Here is a 24556-nt window from a genome sequence, read left to right as displayed (position 1 = left end):
TGAGTTAACGGGTCAGATGCATTACTGGAACCAGAAAATCGTAATTTGGAAAGAAGAGCGGTTGGACATTGGTGGAACAATTGGGAGCAACCAAAGTGTATCCCATCAGGACAATTCAGGTGGACCAGTCAAACACACCTTTCTTAAACCATAATATCTCCTTCACAGGGCAATGAATCTAAAAAATTACTTTTAAATTCTCATCTGAAGGAGTAACATTAAACCCTTAGAACTGAACTTGATGTGTAAAATCTGTTTAGACTTTGTTTTTGTCAAGAGAAGTTGAGGGGTTTTCCATTCACTTCAATGCAATCAGATTTTTTGTCAGAGAAGCATCTAGTGGCCATGATAGGAACTGCATCTCGGACTTCAATGCGTTGAGCTTTTAAATTTTGACTACCATGAGAACTTGCTGTATGTTTAGCATTTTCTAGAACCTAAATATTAGCAACTTGTAGTTGTCTAGCTACCTATAACTACACATCAGCTACTTTTTCTCATATGTTGGTTGGGTTCCTAGCTAGCTAGCGATATAAAATTAGCTTAAACTTAATAGTTATCTTAGTTAACCAAACATAAATGGAGTTTACAGAAAAATACTGCACATTTCTGTTAATCACAGTTGTCAATGACGACACCCTATTCATGGCATTAAATAACTGAAGGGGTTAGAAGCAGAGGTTAGGGTTAAATCTGAACTGAGTTTAATATAATTTATGTAGTATTTTATGGTCTAGATTTTAGTGGCAAAGTGGTCAAACCCACAACCCACTACAGCGCTACAGTGGCGCTTCCAGTGTTAGAGCATTCTTGAAAACACACAACTTTGAACCCATTTTTCTCAAAAACTAAGAAAGTGGATCAGACCACTCTGCTTCCAAACCCCTCAACTGATCAGAAAGAAACTTATCAGAAAAATTAACAATTCAACAAACAACAGTGTACTAAAAACCTACTTAATTTCAGCCAATTACAGTAAAGTTAGGAGGGGCTAAATACAGGATGAGTACCTCGATGAGAGCCAACCAAAGCAAAATAAAAACATTTTATTCTACAATCAAACAGGGGAAACAGGGAGGCATCAGGTGACGTTTGCTCCGACACATTTTGACTATCTAACACCGAGTTCGACAACAAGACAATGTGACCTTTATGGAAAAAGACAGTCACTGATAAAGCGGCAGACGTACGTTCTGATACTGCAGCAAACACTGACAGCCTGCTAAGAGGCATCACTGTCAGCTTGATAAAGCTGCTGGGTCACGCTGATATGTACAGTATTCCTGTTGAAGTCGGAGTGGGAGTTTCAGCTGCATCATCATCACTTCAGACCAAATGAAGGAGTGATGATGTGGTGAATTTGGGTTTGTAATCGGTGCTATGGTTTTTACAGAAATCAGTCAGCACTTTCAAATAGTAACGGCAGCATTATTGTATTGTATTGTATTATTATTATATTTGATGTGACAAAAAGACTGACGCTAACTAGTCCCCAGATAATAGTGACCTTACTTAGCATGTAGAAGACAAACGATCGAATCATATTGTGCAGTCTAGAACTAGTTAATACTATAGTCGAGTAAGAAAAATGTAAATTTTGGCTATATTTTTATGTTGTCTTTTTTAATGACAACATTGTACCAAGTTGTTTTCATCTAATACCTTCCAAGAGAAACTGCTTTTAAGGTAAAGACTGTGTTTTTGGGAACTGTAACGCTGTCTTGGGTAATCCATTTTTCTAGGTCAGTACGTCAGAGTGTGAAATTCTTTACATTCAACAAAAGCAGGAACGTCAGCCTTTCTCTGTCATAACCTGTCATTTAAATTAAATATCAACTCTTTGCATTGCGTTTAACAATAGGTTCCTGATGTGGGTAATGAGCTGGTTAGACAAGCGGACTGTAATTTCATTTCTTACATTGTTCTTCTTACATTTTTGGTTTTACAAAGCAGCTCGCCGCCTCAGAGGAATCCAGAGCTTCACAGAACAGTGTGTCTGATAAGCTGTGAAGGCTACAGGGGAAAAATCTCACTAATAATTATGAGACAGACAGGATGTAAGAATGACAAAGCTTCCAGGCAAACAGCCAAAACCCGCAGCTTTTCCCTGCTGCTGACCCTCTTCATAACACGCTCACGCACACACTGCTAGCAGCAGAACAATAGAAACCCTGATAGCAGCTGCCACAGCAAGTGTGACTCGACAAGTTTCATCCCCAGTGCAGAGGTAGAGCCGGGACACGTTTAGCCTAGCTTAGCACAAAGAGGGTCCACCCGTTGGAGGTCACTGTTGGTGTATAATTTGAGCTTGGAGATCGAATAAAGTCCCACCACTGAACCTGCTACTTTTGCAGAATTAATGTAGTTCAGTACCAGGTTTCAAGGCCGCCTCCAATGAAAATCAAGTGTTTTACATCGTTAACCCTCCTGTAAGGTTCGTTTCTCAAGAACGACAATGATGTTCCTGGGTCATGTTTTCAGAAACCAAATAATTCCAATAAATATTGTTTATATCTCATTATAATGAAACATTTCTATGAATATTTAGTGCAGTGGTGATCTTTACCTCTCACAAATGTTGGTTCAGTGATAATAATTCATTTGTTTTTCATAAAAGATGCATGTTGAAACTTTTTATAAGTATTTTTTCGGTATGAAACTGCTGCTTGGCTGAATAAATGTAATTAACATATAAAATGGTTCACTTCACATATTTGCACTCTGAACAGAAGAGGTGTTAATTTATCAACATCACTCCATAAAAAGATGAGAAAAAAATTTAAACGTAAAATAAAACCAGTGTATTTTATATGCATGTCGCTCCAATGTACATTAAAAAAATATTTTTAACATGCATTTTTTTAAATGAAAAACAACTGAATTATCCTCACTGAACCACGATCTGTGAGACGTAAAGAACAACGTTGCACTAAATATTGATAGAAATGGTTCATAATGGAATAAATAATGTTATATAAACCACATTTATTGGGAATTTTTAGTTTCTGACACTTTTGAATAGTTAAACATGACCCAGGAACATCATTGCTGTTCCTGAGAAACAAACCCAACACAGGAGTTAACATAGATATGGTGCTTCTTTATATGCATGTCTGCTGACAGACACTAGCTACAGTTAGCCAACTAAAACTATGTTTTAGCCCCATGTTGGGTACTTTCAGAAAAGCTATAATTTGTACAGTTGTAATTACGGCATAAAAACTAATCCTAGTAGCATGTACAGAACTATAGCACTAAATTTCAGCATATTTCCTTTGGCTAATATAAGACGCCCATGTTTTGTTTTTTCCCCTTTTTGCCTGTTTCTAGCTGGGTATTTTCAGAAAACCCAAATACACTTTCCCAAAAATGCTAATGCTATTAGCAGGGGTGACAGTAAGACGGTACGGTCCGGTACTGCGTACCGGCAAAAGATCTGGTGGCGGTACGCAGAACCGGTACGCCGCCCGCCTGCCTGCTACCGACCGTTCACTCAGCAGTACGTGAGTGCGCATGCGTGTGTACTTCCGTAACAGCGATTGTTATGGTCAATAGCAGCCAATAGCAAATAGATGTGCTTGATTTATTGCACTGGGACATTTTCCACAACTAATCAATAGACGTCAACAAGCGCCGCTTGCGCCGGGACGGGGCGAGCAATAAATTACACCTGAAGTCCCACACGTCCTTGTGATTGGCTGAAAAACTTTCAACAGGATTTACAATGGTTATCATCGACAGATATTTTCAATAAAAACAGAGAGAAGCACTACAAAAATGTCAAGATTTTTTTTTTTGGTCGAAGTAATAATGCAGAGGAAATAACCTCTTTGTTTAAAAGAAAAGACAAGGACACTGAAGATGGGTTACCCCAGAAAAACATCCAGTGATGAAGATGTAGAGCAAGCTGAGAGTCAGGGTGAGGAGGCACCATGTCAGGAGAAAGAAGCAGTTGCAGGATCCCCACAAAAAAGCACAGCTGGTGATGATGCTACGCCTCCTGCTTATCCTTCCATTTGGACAAAGGGTAAATGTGAACAATTTAAAAGCAGAAATGAATGGTTGTATGCCCAACATGGGAAACTGGGATGCGCTCCATGCCACGATGTTAAGAGCGAGGTGAGGGTTTTGCTAATAGGACAGGTGTCGTGCCAAAGTAGTTACCCCCGATAGAAAGTGTATCCCCTGCCGCGGGAGCGCGCATGCATTTGGAAGGGTGGAGCTATAATTCTGTGTTTAGATATCAGCGTAGTTTATGAATAAAACAAAATGTGGATTGTTACGATCATGCTTTGACTGTCAAACATGTTTGGTAATTTAGCACATGACATTTTAACCTAAATAAATGCTTTTGCTATACATCGTGTGTTGCCTAATTAATAATATTGATAGCGCTGCCTAATAATGTCTTTTCCTTCTCCTTTTTGTAACGAAGTGTAAGCGATCACCCTGCTGACTAAACGTAGGTTCAATACTCTTTGGGTGGATACTAGATTCAAACGCGCTGTAATTCAACCTTTAGATCAATCTGTCCAACCTCTGATACAGTAAAATCAACACCACTGTGAGCATTTTAACACACCGCATTTACTGCAGCACTGCCAGCAATAGTTGTTGCTGTAACTCACTTTCCACAGGGTATCTTGTCTTCAGATATTGGCGTTTTTTTTTTTTTTTTAATTCCCCCTCTGTTGATCATCAGAACTTCATAGCATTTATTCAGAAATTCTCAGACAAATGACGATACAGGAGGATCGACGAGAACATGTTATGAGGTGGAGACACATAATTGCAGCCTGATTGTCTGCAGTGGTGATCTTTACCCCCCGCTGTAATGAAAAGTCCAGTGAATGAGGCTGAAATAATTTGTACCCCTCTATAACTTTAGCTGTGATTAATGAAATTAGTCCTAATTCACAGGTGTTGCTAAGCATGATCACAAATGTCTGCAGAATAAACCACGTGATGTTATTACATCACCTGAGGAATATAGAGGGGGGTACATTTTCTGGCAGGTCCAGACAATCAGGCTGCAATTATGTCTCTCCCCCTCATAACATGTTCTCGTCGATCCTCCTGTATCGTCATTTGTCTGAGAATTTCTGAATAAATGCTATGAAGTTCTGATAATCAACAGAGGGGGGATTTTAAAAAAAAACAAAACAAAACAAAAAAAACCCCCGCCAATATCTGAAGACAAGATACCCATTGTTACAGCAACAGCTATTGCTGGCAGTGCTGCAGTAAATGCAGTGTGTTAAAATGCTCACAGTGGTGTTGATTTTACTGTATCAGAGGTTGGACAGATTGATCTAAAGGTTGAATTACAGCGCGTTTGAATCTAGTATCCACCCAGAGAGTATTGAACCTACGTTTAGTCAGCAGGGTGATCGCTTACACTTCGTTACAAAAAGGAGAAGGAAAAGACATTATTAGGCAGCGCTATCAATATTATTAATTAGGCAACACACGATGTATAGCAAAAGCATTTATTTAGGTTAAAATGTCATGTGCTAAATTACCAAACATGTTTGACAGTCAAAGCATGATCGTAACAATCCACATTTTGTTTTTTTCATAAACTACGCTGATATCTAAACACAGAATTATAGCTCCACCCTTCCAAATGCATGCGCGCTCCCGCGGCAGGGGATACACTTTCTATCGGGGCAACTACATTAGCACAACACCGGCAAGAATTTAAAACTACTTACACCCCTGGCTATTAGGACATATGAAACTGGTACTGATATGACTTTCTTTGGATGGCAGTTTTGTATGTTTTAGTTGGATTTTTAAAAAAACAAACTACAATTTCGTAGTTGGAATGACGAGATAAATGCTAATGCTGTTAGCATATCCAGAACTGGTGCTGCTATAATGTGAATGTGGCAGAAAGCTTAAGCTAATAAGTACCAGGAGAAAAGTTAGCATATTAGCCGGTAGGAGGCAACAGAACTGATTTTGTTTCACAATTTGGAGCTTGTTAGTATAATAGTAGAGTTTGATAAAGAAAAAATTAAATTTCGGCTGATATTTCTTCCTCATGTGACATAAATGCTAATGCTATTAGCATGTGCGAAACTAGCACTGTATTTCAGCATGTTTTCTTTAACTTTGGCTGATAAAAGACATTCATGTTTGCTTTTTTGTTGGCATTACCTAAGTTTTAGTCCCAACTTGAATATTTTCGTAAAAACTATAATTTTCCAATTGTAATTATGACAGAGATGCTTATGCTATTAGCACGTACAAGACTGGTAGGTAGAGGCAACAGAACTGATCTGGTTTTGCAGTCTGGAGCTTGTTAGTATTATAGTAGAGTTTGATAAAGAAAAATATAAATTTAGTCTGATATTTCTCATGTGACATAAATGCTAATGCTATTAACATATACAAAACTGTAGTACTGTATTTCAGCATATTTCCTTTGACTTTGGATAATAAAAGACATTCATGTTTGCTTTTTTGTTGGCACTACCTACTTATCAGCCCCAAGTTGGGTATTTTCGCAAAAACTATAATTTTGCAATTGTAGTTAAATGCTTTTGCTATTAGCACATACAAAACAGATACTGCTATAATGTGAATTTGTAAAGAGGCCTAAACTAACCAGTTGCAGGAAAAACAAAACAAAGCTCCTGACTGTGTAACTTTGATACACACAGATGAGTTTTTAGGGGTTTATTCAAATTTTGAAGAGGAACTTCATCTGACTGCTGCCCCAGTAACTCAGGAGTTAAATGCACAAATGTTGCTGCCATAAAATCATTAATATCCACAGTACACATTTGCATTCTACTATTTTTCCAGTATCTTGCATTAATTGTGTGTTTTTGTGTGCAGGTAGAAGAAGGCGGTAAGGCCGACCGTTTGGAGCAGCCGCTGCTGGTCGGTGATGAGATTATCGTCATTAATGACGTGGAGCTGACTGGATACCGACAGGAAGCCATCGCTCTGGTTAAAGGATCGTACAAGACTCTGCAGCTCACCGTCCGCAGGTACAAACAACAACACTTAAAACCTGAAACTGAACTCCAAACCCAACTTTTACCTGTTAAATTACAAATACAGTATGAAGATAGTGCGTCTAGTTTTGGTACTCAGTGTAGCTTTTAGTGTTAAACTGGATGTTTGTCTTTCTACCAGCAGCCTGAACCCAACCTGATACCTGATAATCCCACTGGGACCCATTGGGTTGCAGTTGGGCAGTGAAACACTAGTTTGTGTGTTGGGGAAAGGTTGAAAGGTAAATCCCTCTGGTTGATGGGTAATGATCAGCAGGAAATTTAGCAACAAGGAGGGAAATAATGACGAGTCACTCACCCAAGAGTTTCCACAGTTGGACTGAAACTGGAAATATTTAGAACATTTGTAGATTTTCTTCAACAAATTTGTCATTAGGTGCAGAAAAAGTTCAGAACAGCATCAAATATACGATAAGATAAGATAAGATAAGATAAAGTTCTTTATTTCTCCCCACTCCAGGGGAAATTTACATTGTTACAGCAGTTTTATTTACAATATATACAAGGGTGGCAAAATTTTAACAGAAAAAATAAAAATAAAAATAAAGTTTAAAAGTGCAAAGATGTGCAGTGCAAGAATGTCTGTGCAAATTTTATGGTTTGGGGTGGTAATGATATAGTCCAGTTTATGTTAACATCAGCCAGTGATGCTGATGTTGTAAAGTCTTATAGCAGATGGGATGAAGGACCTGCGATAGCGCTCTTTCTTGCAGGGTGGATGTCTCAGTCTGCTGCTGAAGGAGCTGCTTAAAGACCCCACAGTGTCATGCAGTGGGTGAGAGGGATTGTCCATGATGGATGTGAGCTTTGACAACATCCTCCTCTCACCCACCTCCTCTATGGAGTCCAGGGAACAGTCCAGGACAGAACCAGCCCTCCTGACCAGTCTGTTTAGTCTCTTTCTGTCCCTTTCAGTGCTCCCTGCTCCCCAGCAGACCACTGCATAGAAAATAGCAGACGCTACCACAGAGTCATAAAATGTCCTGAGCAGAGTCCTGCACACTCCAAAGGACCTCAGTCTCCTCAGCAGGTGGAGACGACTTTGGCCCTTCTTGTACAGGACCTCTGTATTGTGTGTCCAGTCCAGTTTATTGTTGAGGTGAACACCCAGGTATTTGTATGTGTCCACCATGTCAATGTCCAAACCCTGGATGTTCACCGGTGCAGTCCGGGGTGTCCTCCTCCTGCGGAAGTCCACGATCATCTCCTTCGTCTTACTGGCGTTGAGCTGCAGATGGTTTCGCTCACACCAGTCCACAAAGTCAGAGATGACCATCCTGTACTCCCGCTCGTCCCCTTCAGATACGCACCCAACAATGGCTGTATCATCGGAGAACTTCTGGAGGTGACAGCTCCCAGAGTTGTAGTGGAAGTCCGATGTGTACAGGGTGAAGAGAAAGGGGGAGAGCACTGTCCCCTGTGGGGCCCCCATGCTGCTGACTACCACATCAGACACACAGTCCTGAAGCCTCACGTACTGTGGTCTGTTGGTGAGGTAGTCGATGGTCCAAGCAGCCAGATGACAGTCTACTCCCGCTCCTTCAAGCTTCACCCTAAGCAGAGAAGGCTGGATGGTGTTGAAAGCACTGGAGAAGTCAAAGAACATGACCCTCACAGTGCTGCTGGGTTTCTCCAGGTGAGTCAGTGATCTGTGCAGCAGGTAGACCACTGCATCATCCACTCCAATGTTCGGTTGGTAGGCGAACTGCAGTGGATCCAGATACTGGCTCACCTGGGGACGGAGGTTCTTGAGGACGATCCTCTCCATGGTCTTCATCAGGTGAGAAGTGAGGGCCACAGGTCTGAAGTGGTTAGGCTCCCTGGGGTTCCTGGTCTTAGAGACAGGAACGAGGCAGGAAGTCTTCCATAACAGAGGAACCCTCTCTAGACTCAGGCTCAGGTTAAAGATGTGCAGCAGCACCTGACAGAGCTGGTCTGCACAGTCTCTAAGGAGTCTGGAGCTGATTCCATCAGGACCTGCAGCTTTCCTGGTCTTGATCTTTTTAAGTTCACTTCTCACCTGATCAGCTGTTATGGAGAGGCAGGGGGAGGGTGGCAGGGGGAGGGGTGATGGTGGTGGTGGGGGGTGAGACGAGGAGGGGTGATGGGGCTGTATGCGGAGTCCGGAGGTGGTAGAAGACGGGGATGGGAGGAGGGGTGCTGTTGGTGGTGTTGGTGGTAGAGAGCTGAGGTGTGAAGAAGGAGCTGGCTGGTCGGTGCTTTGATGAGAGGGGGGAGGAGTGGGAGCAGACATCCTGTTTTTTGATTTTACAATTTCAAGCTTCCTCTTTAGCTCTATCCTGTGCTTCCTGGTAATTTAACCAATGGATTTAGATGGGATTCGATGATATTACAGGATACAGTCTGTATTAAACATGGACATTTAGCAAAGCAAACCAAAACTTACAGCAAATGCATTCAGAGATCTATTCAGAACTTGCTAAGAATCTTTAGTTTTTACAAAGTGATCCCTTGATATTCGCCCAAATATCCAAAGAGAACTACTAAAAGTCAATGCTGCAAACTCATAATGGCACCATACTGACAAAATGTCAACAGAAAAAGCTATAAACAGATACCTACCTGTAACTAACATTACAACAAGTCATGTGTTTACAGGATGCTTATTGTAACTTCTATCCATCTTCATATTGGTTCCAGTGTAGGTTTATATGTTGGTGTTGAGATGGGTCCGTTATTGGCAAACATTTTTGGCTTCTTTCATTTTCTCACAAAAGCAGAATTTCTCAGCACGTTGGCAAAATGAATAACAGCAAAAGAAAAATGAAATGATTGACTTCAGCTCCAGGCGTCATTTAAATTATAGAACATTAAAAAACTACAAAAACACAAAAATAGCAGAAAAATACAGTATATATTGTTAAATTCACCCAACCTCCCCTAGAAAAACAGTGGGGTTTAACACTGAAGTGTGATACCAGTAAATGGTATTTTTAATTGCTGATAAATTAGTATGAAAATTCAGAGATTATTAAAGTAGGATGCCTCCAAAACTATGGCTTTATGTTAAATAGTTGTAGTTAACCTTTGGAGATATTGCTGCAAGTTTGTAGCATGATGATATTTCTGGAGTTTAATGGACTTCTGGCTAACTTTGTGGAAAACTTATGGGAAAAACATCAATTTTAATTCTATCTTTTGTCGCAAATTTGCTGGAAAATTTGCCGCAAATGGATTTAATTGTGTTTTTGCTGAATATTTCTGACTATACACTAGTTATAGTCACTTCATTCTACATTTCCGGTGTGTTCAGACAGTTATATTTGTGAACTTTGCTCAAAGAGCTCCTGTGAATGACTTCTTTAGAATTTCTCTGGCTGCTTCCTCGTAGTCGGTATAATCTATAACTGGTCAGGATTCTGCATTACATCCTGGTTCAGAGTCCAAATCAGAGCTGCTTGTCTGTAATAAAAACACCAGCTCACCAACTCTTAAAAAAATCTGCATTGGTTGATTTCAAACTAAATTCAAATTGAGGTAATTTAGATCCTTAACAGTCCTTTAGATCCTTTTAGAACACTCGAACAACCAAATTTTTTTTTAAAATTATGCCAAGTTAATTATGGAAATTGAGTACAAAATACTTAAAAATTCCGTTTAAATAGACAGTAAAGTGTTTTTTAAGAAGTGATTTTAAAGACGACACTGATTGGGCAGCTTTTTATATGGGATTGTATTTATATTGTATGTATATATATTCAAAATTATGGAACTTACACTTAAAAATACTATTAAATAAATGGAAATACAGTTAAAATGACATAATTTTATCATTAATCAACTGAAAAACTTGCTACCAATCATTAGGTAATTTGTAAAGGGACAAGCTAACTCTGTCAACTCAATAAAGTTTGTTGGTTGAACAAATATTCTTTAGAAGTTGTCATAATTTTTAAAAATTGATGCAAACTGTTATTTTATTTAGTTCAGCCAGAACATAATTTTTTTGGAATTTGTGACAGTTAATTGAATGCATTATCTAAATCACAGTAACTGCTTTATTACAAATAATGCATTGTGCTGCTATGCTAATCATATTCTATAGATCTAAGGTTGGTGCTTGTTTGGTAGAAACTGCAGCAAAAATCACATTATTTTTATATTTGTTTTGGTCGAAAAGAATTGCAAAAATTACCATCGCCACTAAAATCTTGACCCATGTAACAATATCTGTCATAATAATCCGGATATGGTGGTTTTTCCATATCGTTCAGACCTTTTAGATACTCTGAGGCATGCTTTTTGGGTTTTTTGGTCCATTTTAGAAGAGCTTTAGAAACTATTTAGGGATGAGTTGAGGAGTGGGAGATACTAGAAGGTGTGTCCATTACCCAGCATCCCCATCAGTATTCAGGTTGTTTCAGGTACAAAGCCAGGTATGTATTTGGGTTTGGGGTGTGACTCTGAACAGGGCTGCTGCTGTTGCTACTGCAGCTTTTATTTACTGGAAGACGTCTGAGAGGCACAAGACAATGCAGGACTTTAGACTTTAGACAGCGGCAGGCGTACGAGCACACATGGCCTGACGGGGAGGCGTGGCCAGGAGGGAAGTGGAGCGTGTTTTGGTAAGATCTGGTTCCTGTTTGGATCCGATGGACAAACGTGACCATGCACAGGTCTGTTGTTTGTTTGTTTGTTTGTTACTGGTGCGTCGGTATGTTTATCTCTGCTCTAATGGGTTTGTACGGAGGCAAACTAGCAGCTTTGATCGCTGGACTCTGGTTTGCATGTTGTGGTTATGTGCAGTCGACTGTGCAGCAGGTCAAACTCTGCAGGTTTTTGCTTAAGAAGAAGCAGTCAGTGAATAATAGTCCAAAGTTCTGGATGCTATTTCCTCTAAACAGAAAGATAGAAAGTCTTGCACCTTTTATAACGCCTAATATAATATCAAGCTAATCATTCGACAGTTGTAGGACACGTCAGATATGTCATATAGACAGAAGTAGTAGCGGTACAGTAGCTGGGATGTGGAGTTTCAGGAAGTAAACAGGATAAAATAACTGCGTTTCTGGAGTGTTGGCGTGTACTGACACTTAAAGAAGTTGCTGGTTCCACAAAAAATCACTGTTAATGAGCGTAGAACCAAAGCAGTCTCATGACCAAATTAAAAAACAAGAGTTTACTAAGAGAAAAACCAGGCAGACAAAAGTGTCGAAATACATGGTAAAACATTTTTAAAATGAATTAGTACAACACCACCAGATAAAATGATCAAATGTTGCATCGAAGTAAAGGAAAGAACAAGAAAAAAAACGGTTAAACCATCAAGACAAGGCAAAAAATGATTGCAATAGTAGTGATAGTGAAAAAAAACTTTAAAAAATACGTAAAAAGCAACAGAATAAAGGGTAAAAACCAATTAGATGATAAAAAATGGACGACATCACCCTTTTTAATAAGGGTTTAAAGAAAGACACTGATTCAGCAGCAGTATCTATGGAGTTATGTTGATATATATGGTGTTATGTTCATTTGTTTGGATGATTCCAACTTAATTTATGTGAAATCATGTAGTTTTGTGGCAGTTTTATGTAGTGGATTGCTCTATAAACTACAACCCCCATGAACCTCAGTTGATCTTGCTGTAGACTTGTGAAGTTATTAGAGTTCCTTGGTTCTCGAAATGTTTTTTTTTCTAAGTTCTCAGGCTGTTTGGTGTTTTTGGTCTTGTGGTAACCACATTATAGTCACTTTTGCTTTTACAACTGGGACAAACAGTTTTCCCCAAACACAATCATTCTTTCATCTACTTTCTAGTAATCTTTAGCTTCAGCTCATCATTAGCAACACAAAACCAAGCTATAATCCGTTTGATTGGATGTTGTTTGCTGAAATGACTGTTCCTCACTTCTTATCTGTTAAATTTTACACATCTAAGACTTTTTTTTAGCACAGTTGCCCATCTTTTGCACCAAATATTCTGTACATGACCCAGACTTTTACTGAAAATCAATCAGACTTGTACTTTTTGCAGTTCAAGCACCGTATACAACTACCATAGTGCAGATGTAGATACAAGATATATTAATGTTAATTGGTTTAGAAGTTGTTTGGAGTCTGGAGGGCTTCCCCCAGGAAATTTTCTTACAGGGAACACTAAAAGTCTTGCATTCTGGTGGGTCTTTATGCATCAATTTGAGTCAGTTTGTAGTTGCAATGTTCCAGATTCTCAATCAAAGGTGAACTAGTTCCAGATATTGTCTTTCAAAGAGTCTCCAATTTTAACATGAGATAAAAATGTGCTGAAAGTGTGTTGATGGCAGGTTTTTAGAGAATATTATCTCAGAAAGTACTCAATATATCCCTCTAAAATGTCACAGATACCATTTTAAGTATTCGTAGTTGATGACAAATGAAGTTTCAAGCAAGTCAGTGGAAGGTTCCTGATGTTTCAAGATGAAGAACCCAGTAGAAGACTTGAATTCTTGCAACCACGAGGTTCTAATTCTGGTTTTACTTGTGGTAGAAAGTTAGTGGTTTCTCAGCCTCGTGGTGCAAAAATACGATGAAAGTTTGTCTCTTTTTGTGAGGCTCATTTTCTCTTTAATCCCTTTCGTTGCCTCCTCCTCCTCCGTCTGCAGCCTCTCAGGGATAATAAAGGTTTATTGAACCGAGCTGATGGCTGTTGCCTCACAGGACCAAAGTCTGAGTAATAAAACCGTGTGACTTCAGCAGGTGCTGCAGTTGGTTTTCTATGCGTGTTTCCTCGGTGTCGGTTTGACAAAAGGTGTGTGATGTCAGCGCCAAACACACCTGTCACTCGCCACACCTGTCTGTCCGACTCTCTCTCCTCCATACCTGCCTGCGCTCCCTCTGATTGGTTCGTTCAGGTGAGCCCTGATTGGCTGGAAGCAGAAATAACGAGGCAGAGAGAGTCGGAGCCGCAGACGTTCAGACAGACAGAATCTTGGCTTTAGTCTGCTCACAACAAGCTGAAAACAAAGCCGAGTGTTTTCTCAGGAGCTGCACGTCAGAGCTGTAAGTGTTTGTGGGTTTTTAGGGATGTTTTTGGTTTGAAATGAATCAGTAAAGATAGTTGTGTGACATCAGGTGCTTTACTACATCAGGATAAACATTGGGATGGGAGATTTTATCATGTAACTCGTGTATTTTCTGTCTTCTTCTTACTCAAATCACCACATTCTCCTGACCTCAGGGTGTTTTGCGACAACACTTAATTGTTTTTAGCCAACAGGTTTCTCCAGGTTGTTGGGCTTGGCTGAATTAAAGCTCACAAAAGGCCTGCAGGGCGTTTGTTTTGAGCATCATATTTGTTTGGCTTGATGCAGTGGACATTTTACAGATATTTCTCCTTCAGTGTGTTCATTTAGCGTTGAACTCTGTGTGCATGTTGTTGACATGCAGAGAAACTGACCTCTGACCTGTGAACACAACTCCACAAAATTACGTTTCCTTCAAAACATTTGAGAATGTAGGTTATATCATCAATAGAAATCAATAACAGCTGCTCTTGTCCAACTGAAATAACAAAAAATGTTGCTACACCATCAGCATACTTTCAAAATAGCTATTACCTAGGGAAAGAAATTGTACTTTATCTGCAGAGATGGGGCCCTCTTTATTAGTAGTCTCCAAGGAATGTAAATTTTTGGTCTCTACGATGGACTGAATATAAAAGATAGACGTCACCCAACTATTTGTGGACTACTGTTGTAAAACCTTGAATTTGACATTTATCTGTCGCCATGTTGGTCTTTAGAAACTTGGTGTATTGAGCTAAAACCAACAGTTTTATCATCTATTTTACTCTAAACTGGACCACAATTTACTAAATTAACACCCAGCTATAGTGAAAAAGCTTTAAACTAGCAACTGACACCATAAACTTATTATAAAAATGTTTACTGAGGTATTAAATCAAGTGAGAAGTCGGATAATTTTCTCATAGATGTCTATATAATCAGACTTCTTTTAACTGCCAGAGGAGTCGCCCCCTGCTGGCTGTAGGAAAGAATGTACTTCACTTTTTACATCTGTAGGCTTCATCCATCTTGTTTGTGCAGTTTATGGTGATTGTTGTGATGTTTGTGTAAGTTCTAACTTCAGTTATGACACCGATCCTCGACGCACTATGACTTAATTAAACCGTGTTGCTACAACTTCTATGATCGTCATGTGATGCACACTCGACCCAAAAAAACAAACTTCCCTGGAAAATGGTTAAAGTGAACCACAATAATGAGTTTTTGGGCCAGAATCTCAGAGCGCAGGTGTAATTTCAGGTAACAAGTACACTCAGTTCACATATTCTTATTGCCTAGTATTGGTTATAGTCAATTGAAAGCATTTTTAGAATATATGAAGTTTAACAAACCATTAAAACTGTGTTCCAACAGCTGGAAATGCCCTGTAGAACCCCAACTCATCTCAAGCTACAAAAGAAAGAAAGCAAGTGTATATCTGCCAAAATGCTGATCTCTTCCTTTAAAATCCAATCAGCATCCACATGATCAGATCCAGAGGAGTTTGTTCTGCTCTCAGGTTGAGTTTGGATCCTTCAGGATCCAGCATTTTTCCTTCATGAACTTCCTTATTGTAGGAGTGTGTTGATAGTGTGTGTTTTCCCAGTGTTTAGAAGGTTTTCTTTTTGTCTTTTAAGTGACACCTGACACTTGCGGCGTTCCTCATGAGTGACTGTCGCTGCTCACCTGTGCAGTTTGTGTTTGAAACCAAGTGTGTTTAAAGTTGTGTGAAAGTCCTGATCTTATTTCAGTTTGTCATGTACCTGCAAATTAAGACGCTCTGGTGTTTTATTGTGTTTAGTTTTAGCGCTGGTCTTTGCGTATTTGATGACTTGTGTCACTCTTTGCGTCTTGCAGCTGTTTAAGCTGCGTTTTCTCTTCTAATCCCAGTAAGCGACGGTCTGTGGTGTTCTGTTACACATGAGGAGGTTTTATTTTCCTCCAGGCAAAAACAAAGGAGAGCTAAGAAACTCCATACATGAGGCACCTGCTGCTGGAAGTACCAGCATCACTTTTAGTTTGTCGATGCAGAAAAGTTTTAGGGGGGTTTGGTTGCTGCAAGAGGATAAAAATACCATATTTGTCCTCAGTAAAGTTCATACTTAAAGGTGTAAAGTTCACGGTTCTGGATGTTTCAGTCATGAATTTTGATACTGCAATATTTCTTTCAGGTTTTAAAAAAAATATTAATATTCAAAAGCCCCCAATTTACCGTAATCCATATTGTAATCATGCAGATGCTGCATTTTCTTTATAAGAAAAGACTCTTTGCTAAGTACTCTTAATTAATAACTTAAACATGAAGATGAAGCAGTTTTATTTAACTTAAATTAACTTTTCCTCTTCATGTTTTCCACTTCAGCAACTACACAAGGATCCATCAGGGTCCACGAGACACAAATATGGTCACTTCCCACCTGAATTTTTATTGAGTTCAACAGTAATTTACTGTAGCAGTTATTTACTGTATAATAGATGACGGGTGTCTACAGTAGAATATGAGGTTTATTGTTTAATACTAGACTTTACCATAATACACTGTGTTTATATTGTGTTAAACTGTAATCAGCAATTACTGGAACTTTAGTTTTGTGTCTTGTTTTTGTCATTTTGTGTTTGCTTTTTGTTGTTTTACATCTCAGTTTGTCATTTTGTGTTTGGTTTTTGGTATTTTGTATCTTCTTTTTGACGTTTTGCATCTCGTTTATGTCATTTTGTTTGGTTTTGGTTATTTTGTGTCCTGTTCTTGTCATTTTATGTTTGTTTTTTTGTTGGTTTGTTTGTTTTTTGTTGTTTTGCATTAAATTTTTGTCATTTTGTTTTGTTTTTTGATATTTTGTGTTCGATTTCTGTCACTTTTTGTCTTGTTTTTAACGTTTTGTGTTTGATTTTTGTCTTTTTGTGTCTTGTTATTGATGTTTTGTGTTTGGTCTTTGTTGTTTTGCGTCTCATTTATTTAATTTTGTGTTTGGTTTTTGTTATTTTGTGTCTGGTTTTTGTTGTTTGTTTGGCTTTTGTTGTTTTGCATCTCATTTTTGTCACTTTGTGTTGGATTTTTGTCTTTTTGTGTCCTGTTTTTGACATCTGGTGTTTAGTTTTTTTTGTTTCGCGTTTCGTTTCTGTCATTTTGTGTCTCGTTTTTCTGTTGTGTCTATTTTATGTTCTTTCATGTCTCGTTGGATCAGGATTGTCTCCTTTCTATCATTTTGTGTCTCGATTTTGTCATGAGTCTCACTCTTTTTGTTGTTTTGTGACTCCTTTGTGTCCTTTTGCATCTCGTCTTTGTCATTTCGTGTATTGTTTGTGGGATTTTGTCCTGACTGTTGTTTTATGTCTCGTTTTGCCATACTTTGACCAATTTTTTCTTTAATACCAACCCGTTAGAAACAAAATTGTGTCCTTTAGGAAAATGGCAGTTTGGGTTAAAACACGACCTTTTCACTACATATTTATAGCTTCTGTTCTATTTTCTGTCTAATATATAATTGGTTCGCTAATAAGAAACAACAGTAAAGCAATAAAATAAATGCCAATAAATTGGCTTCCATAAAAAATGTAATTGAAGATGCAATTTAGTGGTATATAAGATCATTTATTGAGAAAGGGCTACACATTGTACACGTTCAGTGCAACTGGTCCAGTCTTAAAGCTAACACTGCTAGCATGCTACAGCTAATGGACACCAACGGGTCCACTACCAGAGAGATCTGAATAGAGCCATTTAAATTTGACTCGTTCATGACAACCTATGCAAAACTTACAGAACAACAGATGTATTATTTATCATGTTAGTGTCAGTTATTTCAAGATATGGTTTCATCATCAAACGTCTGTCTGCTGCTGTTTCTTTTCCTGTTTCATTCTGTATTTTGCTGCTTTTCATAATACTTTGGCCCATTTCATTTTACATGCAAACCAACACCAGAATCCAGCTGCTGTGGTTCCTGATGAAGCACATGAGGCTGTTTTCGGACCGGTAGTTCATCCAGAGTTTTTTGGTTCATCAGCAGCGGTAGTAAAGTGTAGAGTCGTGTATTTCCGGTGGTTGTCCTCTGTGTGAACGGGCTGCAGGCAGGATTTTGTCGAGCAGGTTTGGCAGCCGTCTGCTCTTCACCGGACTCGGTGTTTTGCATGTGCTTTGTGTTGTTTGTGTGACTCAGACAGAATGCAAAGCTGATCATGAAAACAGAGCACCTGTCCCTCCTTTCTTATTCAGAGCTTCTTCTAGACAAAGATCTGACAGAAACTACAGCATGAATTAGAAAACAGGAGAGTAAGAATTACAGCAAGTCTTCACTTGTTATGTTTCTATTGGCATTTATTTCTCCAGCACGCACAACTCACTCCTCTACTTTCTCTCTACTGTTATTGTCATTTAGGTAGATTTCCTTGATTTAATCAACTCGTAAAAATAATGTGTGTTTACATGCAAGATACTGTAATTTGGGTGCAATATTATTAAGTTCAAAAACTGTGGAAATAACAGCAAATATCTGCAAAATAATGATTTTTTTTAGCTGTTTTACATACAATAAAATAATGCCATTTTCTGGAACAAAAGAGCAAATTACTTTTTGTAAAAAGACAGATTTTTGATGCCAGCGTTATGTTCAGTTTTGGCCTTTTTTCACATAAATTAATATTTTTTTTCTTTCTGCAATTTTAATAGGTATTATTTGTAATTGAACAAAACTGGGAAAATCTGTAAAATAACTGTAAATTGTTCAAGAAATTGCATTTAATAACAACATTTACTGTGTTTAAGGAGTAGGATGGGGTGGCTGGATAGGTCTTATTAAAATTATTTACCATTTTCCAATCTTTAATATGATTTTCATTTTAAATACCAACAAATATTTATAAAATAACAATTATATACAGTAGGAGTAGTGTAATTTTACTGTTAAATGTTGTAATTGTAAAATTACAGATTTTTTAATGTGGACATTATTTACAGTTTTTCCTTCTTTTATTTACAGTCAACACATAAATTAACACCATTTTCTGCCATTTCACTAGATATTATCTGTAATTTACAAAACAGGAAAAATCTGTAAATTGAGATTAAATAGTTTTTAAAAATCACAGTTAAAAACGGTTTAGAAAAACTTGCTTTTTTTACTGTCTAGGGAGCAGGTTGGGGTGGATGGATGGGTCTTATGATAATTGTTTACCATTTGGCAATCGTTAAGTTGCATAATTTTTCTTCTTTCTGTTTTTGAGTTTGTTTTAGTCCCCTAGACTAAAAACTAAACAAACTCAAAGATGGATGGGACTTACAAAGACCCATACATCATCCCCAATCTCCACACTACAAGGAGGAGGCTGGGGTGGATGGACGGGTCTTTTCCCTCTGTTCAAACTAGTGTCAGGTGGTCTTTTATACCATCACTATGTGTAGAATATAGGTCTATTTGAGGACACTCAATAGCTAGCACGTGGGAGCTAAGTTAGCCTAGCAATGGAGTAGGTTGGGGTGGATGGACAGGTCTTATCAAATTATTTACCATTTCTCGGTCTTTTTATAAATCCTTTTAACAGTAAACATGTAAGTTATTTTATTTTCTGTAATTTTAGTAATTATTTGTAATTTAAAAAAACGGGGGAAAACTAAAATAACAATGTATTATTCAGGCACTTGCAGTTAATAACTTATTTTTTTTACAGTGCATAGAGTAGGTAGGGGTGGGTGGATGGGTCTAAGGTAAACTGCCATTTGCCAAAAACACTGAAAGAAAGAGTAACCATTTGTAAATATACAGACGTTTAATGTGGAATTTTTCCTTTTTTTTTTTTTTTTACATTTGACATGTAAATCAGTACTTTTATTACTATGATTTTACTAGATATTAACTGTTATTTAACAAAACTAGGAAAGATCTGTAAAATACCAGTGAATTGTTTTAAAAAACTGTCAGAAACTCCTACAAAATGTTTGTTTTTTAACAGTAACAGTAAAAACTCCTTGTAGGGAGGAGGTTGGGGTGGATGGACGGGTTTTTTTCCTTCTGTTCAACGTAGATTACTGTCATGTGGTCTATTATACCACCACTATGTGTAGAATATAAGTCTATTTGAGGACATTGAAGCTAGCACACAGGAGCTAAGTTAGCCTAGCATGGTAAATTTAGGTTGTTGCGGTGCTCTGACCTTTGCGGTGTTGAAGACTATAGGTTACAGTTCTTGTGTTTCTGTTTAGAAGTTTGGTAAAAGAATGTCTTCAAGTCTTTGTTTCCATCTGTTGTGCTGCATGAATATTTAAGGACGATGAAATCATCCGTCAGCTTCTTAACGAACACAATGTAAAAGTAAATAAAACCGAACGGACTTAATTTGCAGATGTACTCTGTGACCAAAGGAGGCCCAGAGGAAATGGAACACTTTGTCCTGTTGCAGTTTAATCACAGTTGTGTAGTCGTCTGTAGGTGTTCCCCCCCGTTTCTCTCTCTCTTTGTCTTCTTCCATTCATCTCCGCTGACTCTCCGTCTTTGTGCTCTTTTGTCGTCGGTTGACGTAATCAAGCTGAATGAATGTTTGAGTTTCTACGCTCGAAAAAGAAGAGGAAGAAGTCATTACGAGGGTGAACCGCCTCGACACCGTCTCCTCGGCAACCCCTCAGTGTGTACATCGGTGTGTATGAATACGTATTAGTGTGTATTGACAGCACTGTGGACACTCTTATCTGTAGAAAACAACACTGATCTCGGAAAAAGCCCACCGTTGGGGTCATGGACAGTATTTTAAAATGGTTCAGATGAATGTAAGTGTCCCAGAAGTCTCTTTTCATGTCTGTGAAGGTTTTTGGTTTATTTCCACCAAATTCAACGACAACGACGACTGTTAATGCTCAGAATGAATATATCTGGTTTATTCCATCTCAGATCATCAGGAACCTTCTGCTCGACCATCTTTAACTTTTTTATCATAAACTGTCGACACTTAAAATGGTATCTGGAATTTGTGTATGTTTGGACTCCAATATCTCAGGAACTGTTTTTAAAAAATAAGCTGATTCAAGTCACTTACAAATGTCCTTATTTTTGAAAGAAAAGCATTTTTTTTCAATTAAGATAACATTAAATTAATGATAAATCCAGTGTAGACATTGTTAATGTGGTAAATGACTATTCTAGCTGGAAACAGCTGATTTTTAATGGAATATCTCCATAGGGGTACAGAGGAACATTTCCAGCAACCATCACTCCTGTGTTCTAATGCTACATTGTGTTAGCTAATGATGTTGAAAGGCTCATTGATGATTAGAAAACCCTTGTGCAGTTATGTTAGCACATGAATAAAAGTGTGAGTTTTCATGGAAAACATGAAATTGTCTGGGTGACCCCAAACTTTTGAACGGTAGTGTCGAAGTCAAACAGTGCAGTAGTTCAAAGCTACATTCAACTTCTTAAGCTTTGTCCTTTTCTTTGATTGGTTCAAAAGTTAGAGTTTCTGTGGACAGTGATATAAGACTTCATAGTATACAGTTCTGCCCCAAAATGGGAGTTACACCTCTTGTTTCCAGGTGAGGCCGAGAATTTTTTGAAGTACCCTTGTACACAGTATCTACTATTCACTATGCGTTCCTACATGTTTGTGCTTAGTAAAATATCACAACAAATCTGGGTCTAGGTGCTACTGTAGCATTGTAAAACACTATGAGGCCTGTTAGCAGGTTAATCCAGTCATGTTTAATCACCTGGATTAGCTCAATCAGTCAGACTTATTGGGTTATTATAACACCAGGCTTGAAAGTTCATTCTTGATCTGACTAATTTGTTTTATTTGTAGGTTTTAACCACCTGGAAGCTTCTTACTGGCGGCTCACATCCTGCGTAGCTCCAGATTTAAATGTAGAAACGTAGAACACATTTTGCTCAAAGGTGCAACAGATTCTTTCACATCAATCACCAACACAAAAACAGCACTGACATGAAAAATAGTTTAAATGTTTTTGTATGTACCTTAAAAACTACTTAAAAACCTTTCTTGAACAGACAACTGTTGCAGGCTAAACTGAAAAAACACCATCTTGAATAGACAATTAGAGTCTTTCCCCATGTAACCTTCTTGTTATGTTGTGGGTCAAATTGACCCATTTTAAAGTAAAAAAATCTCAAAAGAAAATTGTTAAAGGTATTTTTTCCGATGTGAATCTTCCTCTGCTTGTCTTGATAAGTGTAATCAACATTTAAAATGGTTCATTTCACATATTTGCATCCTGAACAGAAGAGGTGTTCATTTATTAACGCCATTCTGTATAAAGTAAAGAAAAAATTTCAAAATGTAACGTAAATTTTTTAAAAAACTAATGTCATTTAAAACTATTGTATTTTATATGTAGCTCACTACAATGTACATTAAAAAGAAAGTTTAAACATGCATTTTTTATGAAAAATGAGTGAATTATCCTCACTGAACCATGATCAGTGAGAGGTAAAGAACACTAAATATTGATAGAAATGGTTCATAATGGAGTCAACAATGAAATATAAACAGTGTTTATTGGGATTTTTTGGTTTCTACCATTTTTGGATAATAACTATCTTAATAGGAGGGTTAAATCGCAGTCTTTGGAGTTAAATCTTCATTTAATATCTTTACAAATGGACAAAATATCATAATAATTAAACAAGCTTGTATTTTGTGGCTTGCTGATGTTGTAAACGGGGCCCTAGAAGTTCAGAGTTACTAAATCGGTTGGTGCTCAGTGGGATTCTTGAGCATGGTGACCAACATATTTAGGGTTTTTTTGGAACTTTTTGCACGTTATCTTGGATTTAAAACAAAAGCACAATGAAAAAACAATCAGCAGGAAGTTCAGTTTTAGATGTACACTACCGTTCAAAATTTGGGATCATTCAGAAATGTTCTTATTTTTGAAAGAAAAACAGTTTTTTTTTTTCAATGAAGATAACATTAAATGAATGATAAATCCAGTGTAGACATCATGTTTTAATGACTATTCTAGCTGGAAACGGCTGATTTTTAATGGAATATCTCCATAGGGGTACAGAGGAACATTTCCAGCAACCATCACTCTGTGTTCTAATGCTACATTGTGTTAGCTAATGGTGTTGAAAGGCTCATTGATGATTAGAAAACTCTTGTGCAGTTATGTTAGCACATGGATAAAAGTGTGAGTTTTCATGGAAAACATGAAATTGACTGGGTGATCCCAAACTTTTGAATGGTAGTGTATGTTACCTGACACCTGTTGAACTCAGGTGAGGTCAGTAGCAGGTAAAACATGCAAAAAGTGTGTGTGTGTGTGTGTGTGTGTGTGTGTGTGTGTGTGTGTGTGTGTGTGTGTGTGTGTGTGTGTGTGATTACATGGAAAGTGGAATGTAACAACACCGTGGTTCCTCCTGTTCTGGTGATTTCTGGGTGTTCGCGGCTGCTTCACATTCCTCCAACCAGCTCGACAGGTTTCACTTTAAAGGCCGTTTATCTGTGCACTTGTGTGTGTATGTTGTTGTGTGTTTGTTTGTGTGCATGTGTGTGTGTTTGTGTGTTTTCAGTGCTGCATACAGAGGAATGTCCTCGGTTGATAATATAAGCCTGGGTGTGTTTCCTCTCTGCATTTGTAAGTTGTGTTTCGTGAACTGTTTTAAAAGGACGGCAGCTTTAAATGTCTCTGCTGGGTGGAGGGAGGAAGCTGCTCCGACTTTAATTAAAGCTGTTTGTTCACTTAATGCAATGGTGTTCTGATTTTAAAAGGCTATTTTTAGGCACTAACGTAAGTCTTCTGGGTCGTAAAGTTTGCAAAATGCAGTGAGTGCAATAAGTATTATGCAGTGATTTCCAACCGTTACTACACAGATGTGACCAAAAGTGAAAATTAAAGTTGTTATTGTACATTTTTTCTTGTTTTGTTAAATTACAAATAATATCTAAAAATTATAAAAACAGAAAAAATTATGCAAATATTATTTTGTTCTTTTACAATGAGTGACCATAGAAGTACACCATTTTATTGTATTTAAATCTGCTAAAAATATCATTATTTTACAGATAATTGCTGTTTTTTTTGTTTTTGTTTTTTTTTTTTAATAGTTTTTGCTTTTTTTTTTAATTTACAGTATTCCACCATTTCTGGCACCTTTTGGCACCAGTTCTTCCAGTTTTTTTTTTTTTTTGCAGTATAGCACATTTTTTATTTTTATTTATTTATTTTTTATTTCTACAACATGCACCAACAACATGTAACTCAGAAAGTTTTTAGGTTTGAAGTCGGGGGTTTTCCCTTCGTTGAAACTGGGCTAACAGTTTCCACCCGTTCCCATTCATTGAGCTAAGCTACGCTAAACTCACCCTCCACCTTCTCTTGACTGAGCGGATGCTAAACGTCAGGCTGTAGCTTTATGAGCAGATGTACAGTCAGTGGTCAGTCATCTGAAGGAACCAGTTTATCCAATCAGGTGCTTGTTAAACAGGTGATTCATTGGCCCACATTCTACAACAGAAAGTCATTGTTCTCTTTGTTAAAACAACAAAAGGGCAAACAGGAAGACTTCAGCTTTCAGG

At 37.9% G+C, this 24556-nt stretch overlaps 1 protein-coding gene across 3 annotated transcripts in view; it reads left to right on the top strand.

Annotated features, from left to right (window-relative positions):
* The window catches only part of shroom3 (shroom family member 3), a 76216-nt gene that overhangs the window by 7184 nt on the left and 44476 nt on the right, over positions 1–24556 (top strand). For 2 of the 3 annotated variants that reach the window (XM_035946225.2, XM_023265855.3), the window contains exon 2: positions 6847–7001. In XM_035946225.2, coding sequence (XP_035802118.2) covers positions 6847–7001 — 155 coding nt within the window. Of the gene's footprint in view, positions 1–6846; positions 7002–11579; positions 11666–24556 lie in introns of those variants that run through there. The other variant, XM_023265856.3, reaches the window with a different exon arrangement.

Source organism: Amphiprion ocellaris, chromosome 17, assembly GCF_022539595.1.
Source record: "Amphiprion ocellaris isolate individual 3 ecotype Okinawa chromosome 17, ASM2253959v1, whole genome shotgun sequence".
NCBI classification, from domain to species: domain Eukaryota; kingdom Metazoa; phylum Chordata; class Actinopteri; family Pomacentridae; genus Amphiprion; species Amphiprion ocellaris.
Note: the sequence above shows the minus strand (reverse complement) of the source record. Positions and strands in the feature narration are given on the sequence as shown.